Source organism: Zonotrichia albicollis, chromosome 1, assembly GCF_047830755.1.
Source record: "Zonotrichia albicollis isolate bZonAlb1 chromosome 1, bZonAlb1.hap1, whole genome shotgun sequence".
Lineage (NCBI taxonomy): Eukaryota > Metazoa > Chordata > Aves > Passeriformes > Passerellidae > Zonotrichia > Zonotrichia albicollis.
In genome coordinates this window covers 64,700,080-64,723,753 of record NC_133819.1, presented here as the reverse complement: position 1 = coordinate 64,723,753, position 23,674 = coordinate 64,700,080, and the positions used below count along the sequence as shown (strand labels likewise).

Genomic DNA, 23,674 nt, shown 5'->3' with positions numbered 1-23,674 from the left:
GCTGCTTACAGAAGACAAAAAAATATAGCGTTTTCAGTACTGCTTCTAGAAAATTTTACAGCTGATCATACCAGCTGCTCATTGCTAGAAACATTTCCAGATTCTGCCTGTTTTCATTGTAATAGAGGACTTGGTTTTCAAGATGTATTTTGAATAAGAAGCTGCATGTTTCATTTTGTAGCCATAGTCCTGCAGGTGTGCAGAGGAAAATTAGCAAATTATTCTCTTTTGGTTATCTTGCTTGGATGGGCAATCTCAGGAAGCGTATGTATCATCCTGATTTGTAATGACGCCTGTAAAAAGTGCACAGATGGATATGTACAACTGCAGTTCTGTAGCATTCACTGAGGATGTTCCTGAAATGCCACTTCACCACCTCGTCAAGAAAACAGCCACACAGATACCTATGAAATGCTTGACACATATTCTGCGTAAAACACTGTGTTATCTGCCAAGAGATTTGTAATGCCCTGTGTCATTCCATCTTCACTACATATCCAGCCTCCTGGGCTTTGGAGTAGCTAAGCAAACACTTGAACTATATAAAAATTCTTACAAGTATGATGGCCTGCAGCATTATCACATTTTTCTCCAAAGTCAGCTTAACTCCACTGACCTTGAAATATTTAAATGTGTTATTGATGTATTCACAGGCAAAGGGGGTAAGCAGAGAAAAAGATATAGCTCTGATTATCCCTTGTAGAATAAAACCTCTCAATGTAACCACTCTATATACTAATAATGACTGTAGAAAATCTTTCAAGTGCAATTACAACGTGCTTGTAGCAGGCCAAAGGGTCTGATGGCACCTACAGGATATGATAAACTTCTGTATTATTCTGTCAAAGTGACAAAGCTGTAAACCCCTCTGATTAAATCAGGTTGTTTGTGTAATTGACCCATTCACCTGCATGTTGTCAATTAATCTCCTCTGGAGCTTCCTCCAGTATTTCAATCCTCTAAGCTGCTTTCAAAAATTGGAACTGTCCTTTAAAATGTTAAAATGCATGTCCTGAAAGCAATTTCTTCCATTATTACCAAAGTGTGGAATTTCCCTTTAAATAATACTGAATCAGATATCCAGATTCACAGTATTCTAAATAAATATAATACTCTGTAACCCTGTAGGCTGATTTTTTAATAAATATTTATAAATTAGTCAGGATTTATTCCTATTAAGAATATATAAATATATATATCTTATCCTATCCAGGATAAGAGTGCCCTAAAAAGGAAAACCAGAATTCACTATCCCTTTTAGGTACTTTATGTCAAGGTACTTTGTGTAATGCCTGTTTTTATTAGTATTTCTTCCTTTCAATTAAGTAGTAATTTTATTATACATTTTTCAAAAAGTCAGGACATGATGGCAAAAGTGGTGGAAATTCAGTTAGAAAAATTGGTTATGTCTATGACACATTGTCCCTCCTGTTTCTTCTTTCTCCTTCAAGATGCCAGCATTTTGAACACACCTGACTTTTATACGTTATATAAGACCAAAATAAAAAGAGTGGTGTATTGGGACTAACACATTTTTCTGCCACCAGCTAGGGTCTCTGGAAGCTTAGGAAGTGAATTGTCAATGCCAGCTATCCCTACAGCAAAAATGGGGGAATGTGTTGCTTGCTGAGAGCCCAGTGGGTTTCCAGCTGCAGCAGGGTAGGACATATGCCACAGTCTTAGCCAGTATTGATACAGGCAAAATCAATGTGACTGCAGGCAGTGAGAATTCAAGTGTAGGAACTGATAGGTATGAAATCATGTGTTCTCTAACTCTTCAGTATAAAATTGTGCAGGGATGTGCTTCACCATTCCTTTACCCTATGGGCATCCCTCCACCTTGGGTGTCATCCACAGCAGTGAAACTTTCCCAGTAATGATTAAAATGTTCCCTGAAACTTGCAAACCAGTGCAGTAATCAAAGCTTATCATCCACCTAAGATAAAAGTGCCGTGCATGAAGTCATAAAAAATAGCCTTGTCTCTCCAACCAGCCAGTGAAATACAGTGAAACATCAAACCCATAAGTGACATGTCAGATGCCATACTATGTTTAAAGATGAGACGTCCTATAATAAGTAGTTCTCAGAACTTTCTGTTGTTTGTTGTAGTTTGTAGGCTTTTTTCTCAAATAGGGTAAGATGTTACTTTGTATAGATTAAAGCGTTCTATTTTCTAAATTAAATTCTTTCATGTTTACAATGCAACAGTTTGGGTGCAATACGGAATGTCATTCTCTATTGACATTCCATATTGCACAGTTTCAGAGAATCCACAGAGGAAAAAGACAAGATTCAAAACAGAATGTCCCATAAGTGTAGATTCCTTATTTTTGATTCACCTAAAGGAAGCCACTCCATTCCTTGTTTATTCTCAACAGCTGTATCCATTTCAAAATAAGTTTTGTTTGGCAAAAGAGTTATCACCTTTTCAGGGGTTTGCCTTCCACCAGGTTTACCCAAACTTTATTTGGGAGAGCACCACCAGCATGGAATAGAATAGCTGTCTGTGGCAATGGCACAAGTCCTAGGAGATATTTGGCTGTTTGCATGTGGTTCTATTTCAAAAAGCTACTCTCTTCTTCCTTCCACATTACAAGTCTCCACTGTGGTGTACAATCCTAAATACAACCCTCATTACTGGAGCTGGAAAGTAAAACCACTCTATGACTGATCTATACTAAGCTCTCACCACAAGCTGTGGAAGAGTGAAGACCTAAACCACTCTTAGACTTTTTGATTAGAGAAATAAAAACAGATTTTATGTTTTGTGCTTATCAGGTAAATTGGAGTGAAGCAAACCTCCAAATTAAATTTACATTGCACCAGTTGACTTCTTTCAATGATAAACAGTATTTTAAAACATTTTCCTCAATAAAAGCCTATCTTTTTTAATTGCTTCCCTGTTACTCAAGTTTCCTTCAAATCCTGGAGTCACTTTCTCATCAAAAAATTTTATTCTGTTTTCATTTTTCACTTTGGCTCTCCAATTGACTTTTACCATAAGATAATTTAAGGTTTGGGTTTCGGAGTTTTTCTACAAGGCAAGCAACATTTCATGTAAGATCTATATTTATTATACAAAAATTGGTTTTAGGACAGTAACCATTAATGGTAAATCATTGATTCAGATATTGAAGTTACTATTAAGGCTTACAGATCGTAATGATGCAGGAACATTAATTCAGCCTATTCTGCCTGCAGTGGCCTTCTTACTATATGCATCATTAATTCCTTTGTGTGAAAGGAATGTAGAAAATGATATATTCAAAGTAAGGAGGAAGGTGAAAGGAATATAGAAAATAATGTGTTCAAAGTAAGGAGGAAGTTGAAAGGAAAAGCTATAGTGTCTTTGGCTTCTCTCTTTTTGGGACTTTAAACCTAGAAGCTGCAGTGTTTAGTTTTCTTGGTTTGTTTTTCTTGGTTTGATTTTTTCAAACTTTACAGAATCAAAGAATCAACAAGGTGGGAAAAGAGCTTTGAGACCATCGAGTCCAACCTGTGACCTACCATAATGTGAGTGCTATCACTGTCATGCCACTGATAGACACAGAATCACATCCCAGAGAAAGCTGGGCTACTGCTAGATTGCTGTTTTCCTCCTTACTGTTGCTTGGGGCAGGGGTGGGGTATGTATCTGTTCATCAACATTTTAATGAAAATTCATCCTGACTCTAAAAAATAACAACAACAAAAAAGAACAAAACATTATATAGATAGTGTTGGTGGCAAAACACTACTGCAATGCAATTGTTACCATTTTCTGTGGTTGCTTTGGCTGTGCCATCACATTTTGTGATGTGGATGGGAAATGTGAAGGGGAACAGCCATTGCTGGTACCAAATTGCTGCACAGACTCCATCTGTGAACCACCAGTTGGGTATTTGATGTAAGGCAAGAAAAGATGGGCACATTTTGAGTCTGTTGAAATGCAGTACAGTTTGGTGAATCTACTTGAACAATTCAGACTGGTTTAACACACAAATAAGCATTTAAAAAACTGTGATTCCCATGTACTAAGCAAAGAGCTTGAGGATTTGTTTGGGTGATGTAGCTTATAAAAGAGTGAGAAGGTGTTGTGGTTTAGGAATGCATTCTCCAATTTAGTATTCCCACTAAAACCACGCTGCCACTCACTCCCCCTTCCCCTGCCTCTGAATGAAAAAATGAAAGGGAAAGATCATGGATTGAGGTAAGGACAATTTACTGGAAACAGCAATGAAATAAGAAAAGAAACAGTAACAGCAACAATATTAATAACAAGAGTTATAAGACAAAGAAACTATTTACATGGAAAACCACAATAAATACTGACCAGCTCTTCCCGACCATGTTTCTCACCCAACCAGAAAAGGATGCCTTTCTCCTTGGAATCACAAGAGATTCCCTTTCCCTAGTCCCTGGAAATGATGTGAGGAGGTACCAAATAATATTAGGGTCTGGCCATGCCCCCTCCAGGTTATCAAAAAACTTAACTCTGTCCTGGCTGAAACTAGTTCAGAATGTCACAGGTGTAGTACAGCTCTGTACTGCATCATAATTCACTATCAAATTTAAGCATAATTCAGGTTTATATATAAGTAAATCTCTGTGAGGTAGAAGTAGTTTTCAGTTGGCAGAACATCTTGGGATATGAGTGTTCTTGTCACATTGTCATCTTTCCCAAGATATATGAAGTCCCTACTCTTTTTGCCAGGCACATTTAGCATGTTGTTGTACTGAATATGAAAAATACATATCTAAAATGGGTGAATCTATATTATTATGGGAAAAAAAACTCTCTTAATGTCTCCAGTTGAGAGTTTTGTGTTACTAATGGCTGCGAGGCTTGAAGTGAAAATTTTGTTGTCTGGGGATTGTAAGATTTTTTTTAAATGGAAATATTCTGTCTCTGAAGAATCTAGCTTCTGTTGGCTTTCACCTAGTAAGTTTGCATCTGTTTGAAGAAACACTAATTGGTCACATATTCAGTGTACCCCTGAGCTGGGTTGAGAATGAACACACAGCAAGTTACTAGCACCAGTAATCGAGAGGTTTCCAAACTGGAATGGGAGGGTGCTTAGCAGGGTTTCTTAGATCATGGATCATACAAATACAGACCTGCACTTGCCACGTGGATGTGTCTTTCAATACCTGAGTCCCTGAAGGGAATGAGTTTAATGCAAATGAGTTTCAAAAGAACATTTTGCGGTTTCCCAGCAGTGTTGTCCTTGGCAAACTGTGGAAAAAGAAATAGCCGAGTGTGCAGTTGGAGAAGATGTTCACTCAGGCACAAATGGGTGACTGTGGCTGTGGGACATTAGTCCTTCCTGGATAAAAAAAAACTAATCTGCATCTTAAATGAGAGATGACAACTAGTATCATTTGTTGTCATAGCTTCTCCCTTTAACCATCAGCAGTAAATGCTTCAGAAGCTTCAAGAAATTCAATAATTTGCCTAAAGATGAGTTTCTATTAATGATTCTTTCCCTGTCCCTCTGGCTTTATGACAGGCTTATGCATTGAAATATTAACATTTTTATCCCTTTACACATTTTACACAATCTAGTCCTTTCTCCAAATTTAATCTCATGTAACAGTGAATGCTTTCACTTTAATAGCTAGTATTTCCTTTCATCCCTTTCAAATTTATATCTTTTTAATTCCACTGGACGAACTCTTGTTCTTAAATTATGAAAAAAAAAGGTGCCTAGAAATGTAGGATTTATCTTTTTTGTGCCATTCATTATTTTCTATAAAGCTCTATCATGTCCTTTCTTCATGCCACCCAGATACAAAATTTTCTCTCTCGGCCTCTAGTCATTTGCACTGCCTGTCTCCAGATGATCTCTGTATCTTCTGTATCTATTTTGCAGCTGAGCTCCCAGAACTGAACAAAGTACTCATGTCGTACCAAATAACAAACCTTCGGGAATTACAATATTTCCAGACTGATTTTTAATTTCCAACTAGCATTTTGTTCAACAGGGATGCCCACTGAGATTTCCACAGTAATGCCAGGACTTTTTTCTGAGTAGTTCTTCTCGATTATGACCCCACTAGGTTATATGACCCAAAATATGCCATCCAGTGTCATGCTAACCCAGCATTAATCCCTTTGTCTGCCTAGGTGTTTATTCAGCTCCTTAGGTTGGGCTTCCCTTTACTGTCTCTGAGGCTTTTCAACAATAAGCAAAATCTAATAACAGTGTGAATTCTGTACATTGCCACATCATTCTAGCCCTTTCTGAATCAAAAATATTAACTAGCCCTTTTAATTTAGGTGTTCCCTCGAGATGGCATGTAGTCACAGGAGGCCACTAGGAGTTTAGATTTGGGATGCATTTGCACTGCCCCACACAGTGAACACAAACACATTGGGGCATGTCTGTAATGGCCCAGCCCAGGGATTGTCTGTTTCCCAGCAGGATCCTTCCCTGCTTTGTTTTCAGTGGCTGTGGTATCTCAGCACAGCAGTGCAAGGTGAAGGATGGCCATGAGCCTAGCCATGTTGGAAGTCAACCCCATCGTAGCCATATTTGCTTTCCGACAGTTTTGAATGCTCAACAGTCCTTTCACTCCCACCACAAATTTGGGTAGAAGCCTTTATAAACCTCTGACAGTTATTTTGTTAAACAGTCAGCTGCAAGTCTGGATATACGTATACATCCTTGATTTTCCTTACACCAGCAGCTACGCAGTGTGGTTAAATATATATATATATAGAAATAGGAAGATTGTGAATCTCAGCATGCCCCAGATACCACGGACCTGGTTACTACAGTGCTCCCTCTCAAGCCCTCCTCACCTCAAAAAACTTTTGGCGTCCCTCATCCCTGAAAGCCACTTTGAGCCAGAGCTGCTGCCACAGTGGCTCTGCCCATCTGGAGCTACCTCTGAGAAGCAGCCAGCAGAGCTGGGAAAGGCCTGTGTCCTTTTGGCACTGCAGCCCTTCTGTACTGCTGCAGCCTTGTCTCCTCAGGACAGCCAGAAATCTCAAGCAATGGTTTAAAATATGCATTTCTTCCCAAGGTGGAGAAAAAAATGCTCTGGAGAAAGCATATTTTCCTTTTACAAAAGACACAGTCTGCAAGTTCATCCCCTATTTTAGCATATTCATGTTTTATTGCTTCCTTCAATTATCACTTCAGCTCATTTTCCATGTTCCAAAGTCCCTAATTTCCAAAAGGACTGCTAGCCTATAGACACAGAAAAATGCTTTTGCACTGTCTCCTGTCAGAACAATTATTACAATTATTACATTATTTAAAATTTATATTACACATATCTAAAAGGCTGCAATTAAATTAGGTCCCATTGCACTTGCCACAACCCAAATGTGTAACTAATGGCATTTGAGGCCCTCAGGAAAAACATTTAATTTTAAGGTAAACTCCTCAGGGCAGAAATTACCCACATTTTTGTTCTGTGGGAAAACAGTGCCTGGTGTTGGTGCAGCCTAGGCTGCAACACAATCCTAATAATGATAGTAATGATAATTACTGTTAGTATTAAATTATGTTACTTCAGTTTTATCACTGCTTACTCCTATCTTTTGTTTACATATGATGTGATAAGAATGTGTGTCATTCCTTCAGCTGAAGAATTCTTTATGCAAGGTTTTGGTGCTGGTTAAGGATACTTTGCTCTGCTTCCAGGGAACAAATAGGCCAATTGCTGATTTAGTACTGATTTATTACTGCAATGCAAGGGTTTAATATTTGTATGTTTCATTCCCCTCTCTGTAAGTGTAGAATTATTGTGACTGCCAAGCAACAACTTGGCAGGGTTGCAGTTAGTGCCCTACTCTGTAAATGCTATTGCAAAAGTTAGGTTCCAAATGACATTAAGCCAGTTAAAAATTCAAGCAGATTTAAAAAAAAAAAAAAAACAACCAAAGAAAACCCCACACAGTAAAGCACTTTACAAGCACTAGAACAGTGACCTGGCTAAAGTTTTGTCCTAAAGATACAGGTGATATCCATCTACAAAAATGGCTTGTCTCTGTGAGTAAAATATCATTGCAACCTCGATAGGAAAAGTAATCTAGACAGCCTGGATATCTGAAAAATGTCCAATTAAGTTTTCCTTTAAAACTTAAAGTAAATCCTTTAAAATATCACCCAATTGTCTCAACTGCCCCTTCTGGAAATGCTATTCTTTACCTTCAGCCTGGAGAGGGAAGTGTTTAAAAGCCTGTGTGTAAAACTGGATCACATAAAAGGATATCAGTACCCAAGTGCTTTGTATTTGTGAAGATGAGATAGTAAGCATGCCTTCCCTATCATTTTTCTGTCCCTTCCTGTGTTTCCACCTGGGAGAAAGTGCTATGAATTTATTTTGTAAGAAAAATGAATAGGCATTATAGCAACAGCCTTGCTTTCTCGCTGTCAAAATAATGACCATTTCTTTCAGCAACGTTTTCATTGCTCAGCTTTCTTTTCTAAAGGTATCTTAAGTTAAAAAGCATTCCACACTCTTCCAAAAGAGTTTAGATTATGAAATGCTTTCCGGTTTTTAGTGGGTTTTGGGGTTTTGATGTTTTTTTAAGATTATGTCTATTACGAATATTGACATTCCATTTGATTAAAAGGATGTGAGCATCCTTTTATATCAGATTAAAAAAGGAAGAATTTCTCCTATGCTATGAGATCCAGGATGCTGCAGGTCTTTCACTTCTCTAATGTTACTCTTTCCTCCTCAAAGCAAGCAAATTCACTGGTAGAATAGGTAGAATAAGGTAGAATAAACAAACAAACAAAAAAACAAGCTCTGCTCTGCCCTGGCTGGATTTATATTACATTTTCCCTTCTTTTTTAACTCTTGAATTGGTATTTAGCATGCAAATTAGGTAGATAAATGTGTGGTGAGCCCCTGTCTTTCATACCCAACCTTCTCTCTCCCTCATTTGTGCCACCATTGTCACTTGGCTGTGTGATGGCCTGCCAGCAGCTCTGCTGTAAGCTGCGCTGCTTTGTGAAGAGCTCCTGTGGGGGTCTTTCTTGTCTTTGGCAAACTCTTCATAAAGAGTATTTTCTGCAGTGTGCCAGCAGCTCTTGGCACGGATTCATCAGCTCACAGTGACTTGCAGAGCGGATACTTAATAGTCATCCCCTGTAGCTTGGCAGTAGCTGAGATGGATAATGCAGCCTCCAAGTTGCTCCTTGCATGTTAGGCTTCTTCTGCGTGGCAAACTCGGAAAGTCCAATTTAATCCATATAAACCAGGGAAAGAAAAAAGAGAAGATCCATCTTGCGCTTCGAAGGATGTTTTGTCAACTTTACTACTATTGAGAGAATAAGAATGTTTCAAGCAGAGAAATTAGGAGAGGATAGATCCAACAAGCTGATACCGCTGAGCCTTCAGTGCAGGAGGAGGAAAGGAGGAAGAACGGAGGAACTGCCTCAGCTTTTGTCAGTCATGTCAAGCAGGGAGAAGGATGTGAAGATGGGCGTCCCTGACGCACCATAGGCTGTTGCTGTAGGAAAACATGCCACTCCCCAGACTCAGGATAACCCTAAATCTCAAACACGTCAGGACACAACGATGCCCCCCACATACCGGGCTACTTTACCCTAATTCATTTTCAGCCTTTCCCTCCTCTTCCTTCCAATCAGCCATGCTTCCCTTCCTGTTCGCAGCACACAGGACAAGTGCTTCAGCTCCTCAGCCCTTAGGGCCTGCTGCATAATACTGAATGCTCTGCAGAAAAACCCCGTGGCACCCTTGGATCTTGAGCCGCTGTCCAGAGGGGTCCCAGAAGCAAGTTCCCACACAAAAGGAGTTCATCACCTGAGGATGTGGAGCTAAACCACTTTCACGAAATGAAAAATTGTTGTTAAAAATTTGGTCCGGACTTTGTGGGGTTTTTGTGGTGTTGTTCTGGGACCAAACTGCAAGGGCAGGAGGGCAGCAGCGAGAGTGCAGGTGAGCTCCCATGGTTATTTCGTGTCATGGGTGTTCCCTGGGCCCCTGCTGCCGTGGGATCCCTTCTCGGAGTGAGAGTGTACCTCTGCGTGTGTTTTGGGGACAAGTCTCCCAGAGGAGGCGGAGAGCCGGCACGGGGATGCTCTGAACCGAGAAACCACATCCCAGTCCGAGAATGCAGCCGAGGTGAGGGCGGCGAGGCGCCCTCCCAACCTCCGGCCGGGCTGGGCGGTGCCGGGGGCCGGCTGCCGGCGGAGGAGGAGGAGGAAAAGGCCAGGATATTCCTGAATGAACGGCTCGCTCCTCGCCCCACACCTCCGCCCGGCTCCCGGCTCCCGCCTCCCTCCCGCCACTCGCCGGTGTCTCTCCGAGGCGCAGCCAGTTTCTATAGCGACGGCGCTGAGCCGCGGCTCTTCCGAGTAGTAACAAAGCCGGCCGGGGCTCCGCGCCGGGGCTGCGGGGGGAAGCGCTGCCGCTGCCGAGGACACCCGACAGGTACGGAGCGAGGGTGCCCGCCCCGGCCCGCCGGGCGCTGCTGCCGCCGGGGGGCGGCTGCACGAGGGACAGCGGCTCCCCGCGGGTCCAGCGGCCGTGGGGAAAGGGGGCCACGTCCGTCCGTCCGTCCTTCCGTGCGCTGGCGCCTGTGGCAGCCGAGGGACAGCGGGAGGGGCTGCCGCAGGTGCGCCCCGGGTGCGCCTTGCCGCGGGCACCGGGACGGGGCAGCTGCCCCCGGGTACCCCCTGCCTGTCCCCGCGTTCCCCCTGCCTGCCCCCGGTACCCCCCGGCTGTCCCCGGTACCCCCCGGCTGTCCCCGGGTACCCCCCGCTTGCCCCCGGTACCCCCTGCCTGCCCCGGGTACCCCCTGCCCGCCCCCGGTACTCCCTGCCCGCCGGGGAGGCGCCGGCACGGGCGGGCTCCGCGCCCCGGGTGGCAACTGGTGTGCTCGGCTCGGCTCGCCCCTCTCCGCCGGGGACAGCGCTGCTCCTCGTCCTTACGGTTACCCCTTCGTAGTAATACTGATAATTTCGCTGCTGTTGGTGGTGGTGGTGTTGTAAAAAATATGATCCCCCCCCGGAAATTTGGGGGTTACGGAGTTTCGTTTCTTCAGGTTTATAAAGTAATGATGAATAGGGTAATAGGCTTAAAATGCGCTACTGAGTTTAAAAAAAAAAAAAACAAAACAACAAAGATGTAAAGGGTTGGTGTTGTGGAGTAAACAAGACAATTACTGCTTGTTTTTACGAGTAAGTGTACGGGAAGGTTTTAGGTAAAATGAGTCTGTAGCTTTCCGAGTCAGAAGGCTGAGATGGTAGAGGTGACAAGCGTTTGCTTGTCTCGGGCGGCCAAGGTTAGGCACGAACAAGCGTCTTCACCTCCTGCGATACCAATGTCAGAGTGGATGGGAAGGTCATTAGCAGGTCATTAGCCTGAGCTGTGCTTGTGGTGACTGTAATCGATAACATCCGAATGGTAGTGGCTGTGTGAATAGACACGGGTTTCTGCAGAAGTTTAAAATTCAAAGGAACTTCCTGATGATGAGAGAAGGTTGACCCCGCATGATGAGGTCCTGGGGAGCAGTCGTTGTTCATTGCTGAGTGATTTAGGAAATAAAAGAGATCCTGGGCCGAAGCAGAATTGTGCTGTGACATGTATGCAGCCAGCAGCACTTTCAAGATGGGAATCTTCCTGGCTGTGAACAAGGGGAAAAAGGGAAATAGTACATGAGATGAGGACACGGTGGCTGAGGACATAGTTATTGAGTAGGTGGACAAGAACTGACATTTTAAGTAACATGTAATGTAAATATCAGATTATTTGAGATTGAAAACACTATACATAATGTAATATCAGGGTATCAAACCTCAAAGGCAAAGAATTGACTGGAAGAAGTTAGAGAAGTGTATAAATGAAATGATGAGTGAAAAGTGGAGCTACCTGTACCATTAGGTAAATGATGTGAAAACAGTGGAAAGAGAAGATACAGTTCATCAGAAATCATGAATACAAGTAGAAAAGAAAATGGAGACAGACTTGTCTTGCAAGAGATGTATAAATAAAATGAAGTTTTAAATGAGTGTTGATCAAGTTTAAACTTTCCTCAATATAACATTCAAATCAGTATTATCATAATAATATGTGACTGGAATTCTAGGGTTTTTTTTAGAAACATTAGTCACAAAAAAAAAAAAAGAAAAGAGTGTAATTTCTTAGATATGTTGATTGCAGTGTTTTGCCCAGTGTTTATAAGTGGTTGTCCTTCTCTTCTTTCAACAGTGTCACAACAGTTGTTTTGCTGAGTTATAACCTTCTGAATGACCTCTGTTTTTCATGCAGCACTGGAAAGCAAACTCTTGAGTTCATAAAATGTGTAAAAATGTAGACCTCAGATTAGTTTAGCATGATAGAATATAGCATTTCAAGACCATACTGTGGACTACCTGAAATTGAATGCACTTGCAGGAAATAAAAGGTCAGCTGTGCATAATAAGGACCTGGACACTTCTACCCCCATAACTGCACGGCAGAGAATGAGAAGCATCAGAACTCGATATCTTGCCTTAAAAGTGAAAGGGATAAGCAAAATATTTATGGTTTTGCTGCCTTGTGACATTTCAGTCCCAAAATTGTTCCTTGTGGAACAATTGCAAACTCCACTAGACAATATTTATCAGTGGAAAAAATGTAGTAGTTGAGGCAGTACCAGGAAAGAATGCAGTAGTTCAGTACAGATAATACACCCCATAAAATAGCCTGACATGTATAAGGGCATAGTGGTCAACAGTTCAAGCCATTAGATCACAGTCCCTCAGACTGTCATTTCACACCTTTCTGGTGCTCCTCAGTCTAGACTAGCTTTATAGGAAGCCTGTTGTCAAATTTTCTTGAAAAGCATCATCTAAGGCTGTGCGCTCTGTGCCTTGGTATAAGGCCACTGCAGGAGTCTGCTTGCCACTATTCCTCTTGCTGTGTTCAGTCTTAATATTTTTATCTATATCCTAATTTGATGACTTGCTGTTAAATATTTTTTCTGGAGAGATGTATATGTGCTTGCTGTAGCCAGCAGCCCTTTCAAGTGTGCAGGGACACTTATCACCTGCTGCCTGGAGGCTGTGATTTCAGTCCTCCCAGCAAGGTTGCTAAGGAGTACTAGGGATCCTTGGAGAGGAAAGCTCAGGAAATTCTCCTGTGGCCTTTGCACACATTGTGTGCTGAAGCAGTGCCTGTCCAATATAAACTACTGTTCTGACAGTAATATAGTATGACCAGATGTGTACCTTATGTATCACGCTGTAACAGAAGATAATTGTGACTTTCTAGTAAAAACGAAACATCTGTGAGTGTGAAAATGCTGTGATAAGCTGCAAAGAGCTCAGGCTTCTTCAAAATGTACCTTAGGTTTAAAATTCATTTGCAAAGACAAATCGAGAAGTACAAGATGTGCAGCTTTTAACCTACTACAGCTCTACACTTTTTAAAACCAAATCCTGTATGTTTCATTCAGAATGTTTTTTCCTGCAGAGATGATGCAGCACAGCATTTTAGGCACATTAAATGCAGTAATTCAACACTATTCCTTTTCCTGTTTTATTTTTTCCAATGAGTGGACACTTCAGTAGAAGTTGAAATAACTCAGCAGCACTTTAAGTTTAGTCCAGATAGCATGAAAAGCTGAGATGTTCCACCATCTCTAAAGCATTGAGCAGAGACCTGAAATCCATTTATGTTCTGTCTGATCTCTCTTGCTATTTCCAAGAAATTTAGCCAAAGTGTTACAAAGCTGTGTTTCACTGAAAGACTCAGGTTCACGAGTGTTTTGTATATATTGCATTTTGAAAGTAACATCTATAAAGATTTCCACCACTAGTGGTGGTTCAGAAATTGGAGAAAGGAATAGGGACAGACTGTCTCATCGCTTAGCTTTTCTACTTCAACTTGGAATTGCTCAAGTTATTGCAGAAAGGTGGCCTTGTAGAAAAGAGAGCAGTGTGACAATCTGGTTTTGAGAATAACTGTAAGGAAACCTGATGGTGTGTGGGGCTGTAGTGAGGAAGAAGGAGGGGGCTGATGTGCAGCCCATGATGCAGACTTGGCCCTGGAGTCAACAGGCATGGTGGGAGAGTTATCTGGGGCTGGGATGAGGAGTCTGGTTGAGACGTGACTCAGACTGGGACAGGGAAATCTGGTGTTAGACTGTGTTTATCAGTTCCTCCATGCAGATGGCCCAGCTCAGGCTGAAGACTTCTTTTAGGTCCCCCCTTTGTAAGCCTTCAAGGCTGTGCTGGCAATGTCCACGGCAGAAGGTGTTGGTAAGGAAACCCAAACCTTTCCATAATAGTTTCAGGGCAGGTGTTGTTCCAGGCAGGGGAACTGATCTTGGCAGGCAGCGCATGGCAAAGAAAGAAAACTCCCATTTCAGATGGATAGCCAGTCTGTACTCAGGCAGGAGATGTTCTCCTGTGAACAGAAAGAAAATATTCCCCCCTTGGTGACTCACCTGATCAGACTCTGCTTGAAAAAGCATCTGACCTTGAAGCTGCTGCTGTGGAATAGCTTTATGTGGAGGTATGGCTTGACCACTGAGGAGCTACACTGCAGGTGTTTACCAAGAACCTGCAGATACCATTTGCCTCTCAATACATGATGGGGAGGCCTGGAGTATTTCCACAGAATACTTCCACAGAAGTATTCTCTGTTAAAAACCAACATGCTCAAAACTCAAGCTGATACTGCCTTTCCACTCTTTAAACAATTCCTACAAGTAATTCTCAAAAAAAGCTTTAAAAGGCTTACTAGTGTTTCTACCAATACTGAAAATATTTCATTTATTTAGCTAGAATTTTATAAATATCTTAAGCAGAAATTTTGAGTAGTGTTTGAATTACCAGGTGGAGTGTTGTGTAACGTGTGTGTAATGAGGGCTTTTATGTTCCTGTATCTTTCAGTTCACTGAATTACACTTCTATGCTGTTAAAGTGACAGCTAAATGAAAGTTAAAAAAATAAACAGTGCTGTGTTTGGTGTGAGGTTCAAATGGTACAATGAGTGAATTGCAAGGCAACAAATTATACAATGAGAATAGACCAAAAAAATCTAACTAAATAACTGCTGACTATACTGCAAACTCAGTGAAGCTTCCTGTGGAAGAAAATGATGAGTTATTTTATGACTAAAACTGTATTGTAAAATATATATTCAGTGCAATGCTGATGTTTTGTAATACTCTAGTACTTGAGTTTTCTTTCAGTATATTACAGATATTTTACTGTGTCCACTGAATCAAAGAGCACTTTTGTAGCTGATGCTTATTCCTGTTATCAAGTTGCCTCTCATTCTCTGACAAACTAAACAGATTGAGCTCTTTTAAGCTTTCCTTTGAAGGAGATTTATTCAGCTCCTGAATATTTTTTTTTTGTGACTGTCTCACTGTTCCTGTGAGAAACTGTCCAAACTGCTCATAATCCTATAAAGATTGTGAACATTGTCACCGTGCAAAATACCTTAGTTTGACTCACACCACAGCCAAAAAGGTAAAGGTGTCTCAGCTGTGTTTCCCTCTCATGTTGCTGAATTCATGTTGCAAAGATCTCACACTCTGATCATTTGTCTCTGTGGCTTCTCTATGTCTCTGCTCATTGCAGGGGGGTTGGGCTAGATGACCTTTAAAGGTGCATTCCAACCAAAACTGTGATTCTTTATTCACAGTGTGAATTAGGTATGCAGCTTACCTGAATAGCCAAAGCTTTTTCTACAGTAATCTCATACACTTGTAATGCAGCTAGCAAGTACTTAAATGTTAAAGAGAAGAGCTTTTTTTGTGTATTCATGCCTCATTTTATTTGTATCACTTGAGCAAAGTTGTTAGGGGGAAGTGCTCTCTATGCTTTTCCAGATTCTAATGTATTTCTCCTTTCTTCTCTGCCATCACCACAGCAGACCTAAAGTCATCTTTTCCTTCTAATGGGCCTCTGAGATAAGTCCCTGATGTTTGTGCTATTAAATTCAAGGTCAACACCTTGAATAACACTTGTTAAGTAAATGGAAATTTAATATTATCTTACTAGTCAGATCTATCTAAAAAGACCAAAAAGGGAAAGCATCTTGGGACAGTATTTACACTCAGGGTGATGGGCATGGGTACCTGCTCATTTAAAGACGAGTTAACAATGAAAAAATTAATTTCTGGCCCTCTCTGTGTTCTAAAAATTAGGAACAAGTATCTATCCAGTAATATAAAAACTGCTCTCTTTATATTGTAAATTTGTCTTAGCCTGAAATATCAGCCTTAATATTAAAATGCCATGTCTTCCATAGGGCAAAGAGAGAACTGAAAGCATACCAACAATGAATCATCTGTTTTTGTTATCAGTCATTCAGACCCTTTGGTGATGGATAGGTGAATAGATTGAGCCTAGAGCTCTAAGCCAGCTTGGCAGCTGGCAGGTAAGTCCCTGGAAGCTCACCAAAATGCTTTCTGAGGCACCACACTTCTGGTTTAATTGTTGTATTTAGCAAAATCATATCCTAGAATATAAAGTATCCTCTTAAGACAATAGGATCACACTTAACCATACATCTACTATCAGTGGAACTTAAGCGTACAGAGATTGTACATGTGCTCTGGTAGGGATCTGAAGAAGGATAGAAGGATGCTTTTTTTTGGTTTTTTGGGGGTTTTTTTGGATGGGGAAATAGAGAAACAGTTCTTACAAGACTAGAAAAGCGCAAGTCAGAACTGAAAACAAATGATGTGTGTGCGGATGATATGAAGGTGAAGTAATACTGCATATTGATAAATCCCACAAAAATCCCAAGTGAGCCGAGTTTCCAGTAAATTTTGTGTTATTTGTTTCTTAAGGATTAATGAAACTTTCTTACACGACTGCTTGGCCCAGCTATGCCACCTGACAGGCAAGTTAAAAGCATTTTGTTAGCCTGGAATGGAGAAGCACTGGGTGCAGTGGTATCGCCCTTCCTTCCCCTGGTATACCTCCCAAGACAGCTTGTTCCAAAGTAGTGTGCTGTGCTAATGGCAGCATTTAAGAAGATTCTTTTTATGAATTTATTGTAACATGGCCAACACATCTGCTTCATGTTGAGGTATGGTTTTTAGACTCTAAGGACAGTTCTCTGTGTGTTCATCAGTGTAAATGTAAGGTTTCACTAATGCATATTGACACAGATTTATTAAAATATGAATTCTCATTGACTTTGGGACTAAGAGGAGGGAGGAATGGCAAAAAAAACTGCATAGAAAGAAACTTTCTGGGGTGGCTCATTTAGAGTGCAGTTTTGGTATTCAGGTATGGCTAAGAATAGATTGAACAGCCTTCTGAACTTTATGCCCTTTTAAAAATTAAGTGGCCTGCCTATTTTCTGTTTCAGTAAAGTAAAATTATTCATGAAGAGAAATGTCAGTTGTACCAGTCTTATAATTAATTTTCAGTTTAATAACATTAACAGGATGCTTCACTCACTGTTTGTCATTTTACAGATAGCTCATATATTGCATGTGCGTGCATTGGAAATTCTGTAGGTATCTTGAGAGAGAAACAGCTTTTCTCTAGTTCTAGCACACACACACACTCGCATGCACACACATTTATACTTGGTATCTTCTCAAGACAGCTAGAGTATTTTAAATTATGCATATATGGACATGTATATTTATATTTGCCAGACAGACCAAGGGTATAAATTGACATCATAGATACAGGTGTGGAAATTTTCTGCATCCAGTGATGCAGATTACTTTACAAACACATTCATCCCTGTTACCTTTTGTCTGCCTTTTGCTCAAGGAAGAGAAACAATTTCACACAGTATGATCAGTAAAGTGCAACTGTGGACATAATTCTATGCAGGTGTCCAAACCAGAATTATCTATCCACTCACTGTAAAATAGGAACTTGTAATAAACAATCCTGCTGCATACTTGATGCCTCCTCCTTTTTACTGTTTTACTCTGCATTTCTTTCATTAACAGTGTTATATCTTAATGTTTAGCTTTTTCCCTCTTTTATTTTGCTTACAGTCTTATCTGTCTGTGTGCAAAAGAGCCAGCCTCATTGAAACAGATTTTTTTTAAAGAGTTAAAGATCTTGTTTTTTGAAAGAGTTAAGATCTCTTTTTAAAGAGGTTTTTTTTGTTTCAAAGAGTTACCCTTTGTGTTTTATTTTGTTGCTCTTGCGTTAGCTGCGTCAACTGAAGCACAGATAAAGATTAAAAAGAGGCATGAAACAAAGCTATGAGAAATAGTAAATACTGGGAAATAAAATATATACAATGATCAGCACGTGGCTGTCTGTATTGAAAAGTAAAGCTCATATCACTCCATTCCTGCTGGTCCAGAGCTCCTTTGATCCTGTTTGAAGAGTTGCTTTTGTCTGGGAATGTTCGGAGAGTTGATACGGGTCAACTTCAATGAACACTTGCTTTTATGTTTGTATATTCATAAAATTTAAAATTCAAATGCGTATGTGTGTGTTATAGCAATGCACATAGCTGATGGATTGGGTTCATTATTTGCTGTTAAAATATTAGCAGTAGCTTTCGTGAACAAGACACAGTAACACAGATTTTGCTGCGCAAAATATAGTGCCTAAACAGATGACAGTGCAACAAGTAGGGTATGTCAGAAAATTCCAAAGAAGGAGATAATAGTATTTGGCATCAGTTTTGAGTCTCAATGGATTGGAGTGGTTTGATGTGTTTTGCGGGGGTTTTTGTTTGTTTTGTCTTGTGCTTTTTTATGGTGAGGAAGATGGGTGATAGGGGTCTTCCAGGAAGAAATATTAATTACAAGTGGAATTTCTGCACTGGCATGTTTACGAGAAGAAATTTCTGCTCTGGCAGTATGCCTGTTAAAATACCTAATTTTGCACTACCAGACACACTGCAATGCTTGTATCAAATTTTCTAGAGAATACACTGAAGGCGTGCAGAGCGCTCAGACAATGGGCAAAGCCTGAAAAAAGAAAAAATCAAACGGAACCCATATATTGCAAGACATTATTGTTCTGAGAGAAGAAACAAATCTTGGGAAGGCAATTTCATCAGCATTCATAGCACTAAGCAGTGGCCCAGTTCCTGTGCTGCCAGCTCCAGAACTGACGTCACCTGTCCACCATGACATACTGGACCGCTCAGACCACACACAAATACTGAGCAGCTGCCTCACACAAATCCAGTTGCATATCTCTAGCAAAAGAAAGACTCTAGTCAGAGATATGAATGGTTATTCATCCATTTGCAAAAAGAAATGCAGTGTGCTAGGCAGCAAACAGCAAGCATCATACATTCACTGATGAGCAAAGTGATAATGGGGAAACCACAGGGAATTATGTTGATAGGAAGTGGGTAAATATTGGGGGTCTGTTCAGCTCAACCCACTGGTTCCAGGGAGGACACTTGACAAAGCTCGCATCTTGCATACAGCTCCAGATGTCCATGAAACTTGGTTTATTTTTTTTTTCTCTGATTTTTCTGTCTGCTGTGAGTCTAGAGAAAGGGAACTGAGTCCTAGTTCTCTGCTGTGCCTCTCCAGAGTGCCAGCTGCACTGGAAAGACTGAAGTTGTGTTCCTGCAGCTGGCTTTTAGGCACTGGGATATGACAAGGAAGATATGCACAGGTCACACCAATTTTTGGGTTTCTTTCAGTTACACTGGAACCAAAGAGGGCCATTGTTAAGGAATAGACAGTATAGAAACTTATTTGATCCCCTGCCTAGACTGTGTGAATTAGCTAAATGGTGAATATCTCACATTGTGCTATCATTATTGTTCATCATTGTGACAGGCTGGAAAGAGCAAACATAATAATTAATACTCGGCATTGTGATAATGCCATTGTGCCCCAGCTTTAAATTGTTTAAACAAAGCTTCTCTTTTATTTAAGTAACTCCCTGATAATTCTATTAAATCTTTCTTTTCTTCAGTCTTGAATCAACTTTTCAATAGAGACATCTTGTATTTAAGTGGGCTTAAAGGCGGGGAATGTCTGTGTTTGTATTTGTGTGTCACTTCCTTTCAAGTAGAGGACAGCTATGACTGAATTACTGTCTTCAAATATCAGATAAAATTATCCAGCTAAACATTATTGTGCACATACATATCGTATATGTACAATGTATTCTATATTGTATATGTGTAGATTAAAGAATTAATCTATTTATGTAATGTTTAAAGAAATATATTGAGCTACTTTTCATGAAATCATAGAATGTTTTGGTTTGGAGGAAACTTCAGAGATCATCTAGTTCCAACCCTCCTGCCAAGGTCAGGGACATTGTCCACTAGACCAGGTCGTTCAAAGCCCCATCCAACCTGGCCTTGGATTTCCACTTTCTTTTTTTTCCCACTTCTTTTATTTTCTCTTTTTTCATTTTCAGAAATGCAGTGTTTTTTCCAGTTGAACAGCATCACTAGCAACAATATTCTATCTGATGTGGTTTCTTTTATTAAGAGATACTAGTGCTCATTTTAAGTGTGAAAATTGCAATTTCAGCTTTTATCTATGCATTTTACTGAATATATAGTAATGGATTAATAAGTGTGGAAGCATAGTGTGTAAAGCAACACTCTCCCTCCTTTGTAATACTTGCTGGAAAATGCAGTGTGTGTTAGACCTGCTTTTGAAAATCAGAATAATCAAAGACGAAATATATTATAAAGAAAAATACCTGGAAATGTGAATGTTCCTGTTTAAATGTATACATATAAATTTTGTCTTTATTTGGTAGTGCAGTTCATGGGTGGTTGAAATAAAACTACATTCCTCACTGAGAGTCAGTGCCCGGGGGCTTTGTGAACCCTCCAGCATCAGGAGGGTTCATAATGCTCAAATGGACCTTCAGACCTGTCTCTGCTTTTGCTGAGAATTGTAGTGGGCACCTTGGTGAGAATGGGATTGAAGGGGTGTAGGTGCCCCAAAGTGACCATGGGAGAAGGATGGCGAGGATGGCCCCCAGATGGAGATAACAGCCACATCTCAGTGGCCTTCCAAGGACACCCACTTCAGGAGACAGTGAGTAAAGCCTGATGATTCACAGAAGTGGGTGGGAAGAATAGATTGTTTGCTGTTGTCTGAAGACAACAGAAACGCACATCCAGCAGCAGCACGTGTTTGCCAACATAAAAATGAGGATGAGGCGTGTCCTGTTCACCACGTCACTCCATTATCAATGGTATCATTGGTACCATTGTTTCTCCATTATCAATGCTGAACAGACTTTTGGTTACCTCTGTCTGGGTGCTTTGTGAGTGTGTGGTTTGGTGTGTGATCAGCACCCTCCCATTCTGTAAGATTTCACACTGAGCTCTTCTAAGTTCTTGGTACACAGTACTGCAATGTTGTCTTCTGGACTTTTCAGGATGTGAGGTTCAAACCAGATGATTTCCAGAGGTTCCTTCCAATGTAAATTGTTCTGTAATTCTGTCACTTGAAAGTAGCAGTATGTTCCATGAACTTCACTGCTTAGGTCATAAGATTAGTATAATACAATTATGGTCATTTCTTAAATCTTACACTTTTATCTTCACTGGTTTGAACTACCCATGCTTTGTTTTTTAAAAATGGTTTTAAGTGACCTAGGCACAAAAAAAAAAAAAAAAAAGGAATTTCTGAGCATAAAATTAGTTTGAAATAATCTTGCACTAGAAAAAAATTCATTCAGTGTATCTTTCTGATCAGAAGGCTGTAAACCTCTGAACTTCAGGGACTTGGGGTTGAAGTGCCATCTCAGTTGTTGGCTGAGACAGGATCAATCACAAACAATGAGGGTTATGTATCCACTTTAAAAAAAAATACAGTGCCCAGACTGAACTGTGCAATTTGCAGACCTCATCTTGTCGCATTCTTTATGGTGCTAAGCTGATTGTGTGAGGCTGGAGCCACAAGTAATCTCTCTCATTCAGCTCTGCTGCAATATTGTTGGACATACAGAATGAAGGCTTGTTACTCAAAATCAGACACATCTGTCAACTCTAGCACAGGCCAGGAGTTGTGCTTTTGGTTTGCTACTTGTCTGACAAAATACAGTTTCTTTAAAAACACTGAAGGATCTTCTGTGAACCCCACCAGCCTTTACCCTTAGTAGAATTCTCTGTAAATGAATCGAGCCATTCCTCATGGTGGTGGTCTGAAAATTCAAGGAGTAAATGTGCAACTAAATAAAACAGCTTTCTCCTGAACTTTGCTATTTCACTGTAGCTATTTTACTGGTATTTTCAGTATCAAAATGAGTGGTACAATTTGATCCCAAATACCTTTGTGTTCTATCAGTCTATTGCTATTTATCCCCATTCATTCTCATCAGTGTGGTGGGCAGCAGAAGGTATATTTTATTACTCAATTTCTTTTCATATTCAGATTACTACTGTATCATGTGTTCTTGTATAACACACATTTTCCTCACCTCTCACCACTCTCTGTGCCTTAAAACTTTTAAAATTTGATTCCTGTCACTTGGAACGTACACCTTGTAACCTTTCCTAGCTGACTTGACACTTCCATTGCTTCCCTTCCCCCCTAACCTCCTTGTGTCTTTTTTTGGCCATTTTCCTAAAGTGTATAATTCTGTTTCTTTGAAATCCCCCCCAGATTCACCTTGTGTATCAAACTTGGTTTTATTCCACTCAGTCCCTCTCCCCCTGTACATGCTTCCAGATGTGTTTCCTTAGCATGCTGATATAGAAAGCTTTTTCCTAAATTTTCTTCTCTTGCACTTAGCTCTCTCTGTCCACTCCCTACAGCAAAGTCTCTCCAAGTCACCATACTGCTAATCTCTTTTCTCTGATTCACTACTCTCCTCTGTATGGATCCCAAGACTTTCAGGTAACGATCTTATAAATTGTGTTCTGTGATCAGTTGCATTCAGGCTACAAAAGTAGCTCAATGTGATTGAGCCCGGTGGCTTTGCACAAGTGTAAGAGAGAAAGATAGTGAGCATTTACTTTGAAGGTCCTTTTTTGCTCCATTTAGATCTTGTCCTTAATGATGTGGTTATTAAGGTGTTGCTGTAAGATGCCTTCTAGGCTTTGAAGGCTAATGCGTAGTGCTTTAGTTAGTTTCTCTTGAGTAGTTGAGTTAAAATCTTACTGTGTGAAATGGTTAAGGATTGCTGTGGATGGTGAGTGGGATCTTCTTTCATAACCACTGCTGTAATAAGCCAGTGGTTCCACCTGGTGTGTTCACAGAATATGAGACACATCTGAGGCTGCAGTGTCTCCTTTGGACGTGATGCTGAGTCTGTGTGAGTGCATCAAATACTTCATTCACATAATGTTCAATCAGTGAGTCCTTCAGACTTGATATCCTGCCAATGGGCTGCCACAATTCGTGTATTCATAAACAGTGTCCTTGAGATCTTGTCTGCTCCTTTCTGCATAACCCAGTGTATTAAAAGGACTTTATCTTTTTGGGGAAGGGAACAGTATCCTGTGGTTTTTATGAATGACTAGATGCCATCATAGTTGTTTACTGATGATGTTCCCTGCGTGGAGTTCTATATTATGAAGCACAGTTGTTTCCAAGATTTAATAATGTGACAATTAAATTTATTTTCCTTTTTGGTAGCAGAGCCAAGGAGAAATTGATGGTTGTTTGTGTCAGTTTTCTAGTCAATTCAGTATGACTTCTGCCTTAGCAGGGATTACAGATTTAGGAACTGAATAAATGAGGCAGTAACAAATTTTAGAAACATCAAAAAGGTATCCTATGAAATAGCAATTAGAAAAGCAAACAGTAGTAGTTTAATTCTACCAGCCTTCTCC

At 40.5% G+C, this 23,674-nt stretch overlaps 1 protein-coding gene across 4 annotated transcripts in view; it reads left to right on the top strand.

Moving 5' to 3' along the window:
• Positions 1-9,103: 9,103 nt before the first annotated feature.
• Positions 9,104-23,674, top strand: part of RNF182 (ring finger protein 182) — a 37,004-nt gene continuing 22,433 nt past the window's right edge. For 2 of the 4 annotated variants that reach the window (XM_074543099.1, XM_074543110.1), the window contains exon 1: positions 9,911-10,399. In XM_074543099.1, the coding sequence (XP_074399200.1) occupies positions 9,931-10,399 (469 nt within the window). In that variant the 5' untranslated portion in view covers positions 9,911-9,930. The other 2 variants (XM_005481760.4, XM_074543080.1) reach the window with 2 other exon arrangements.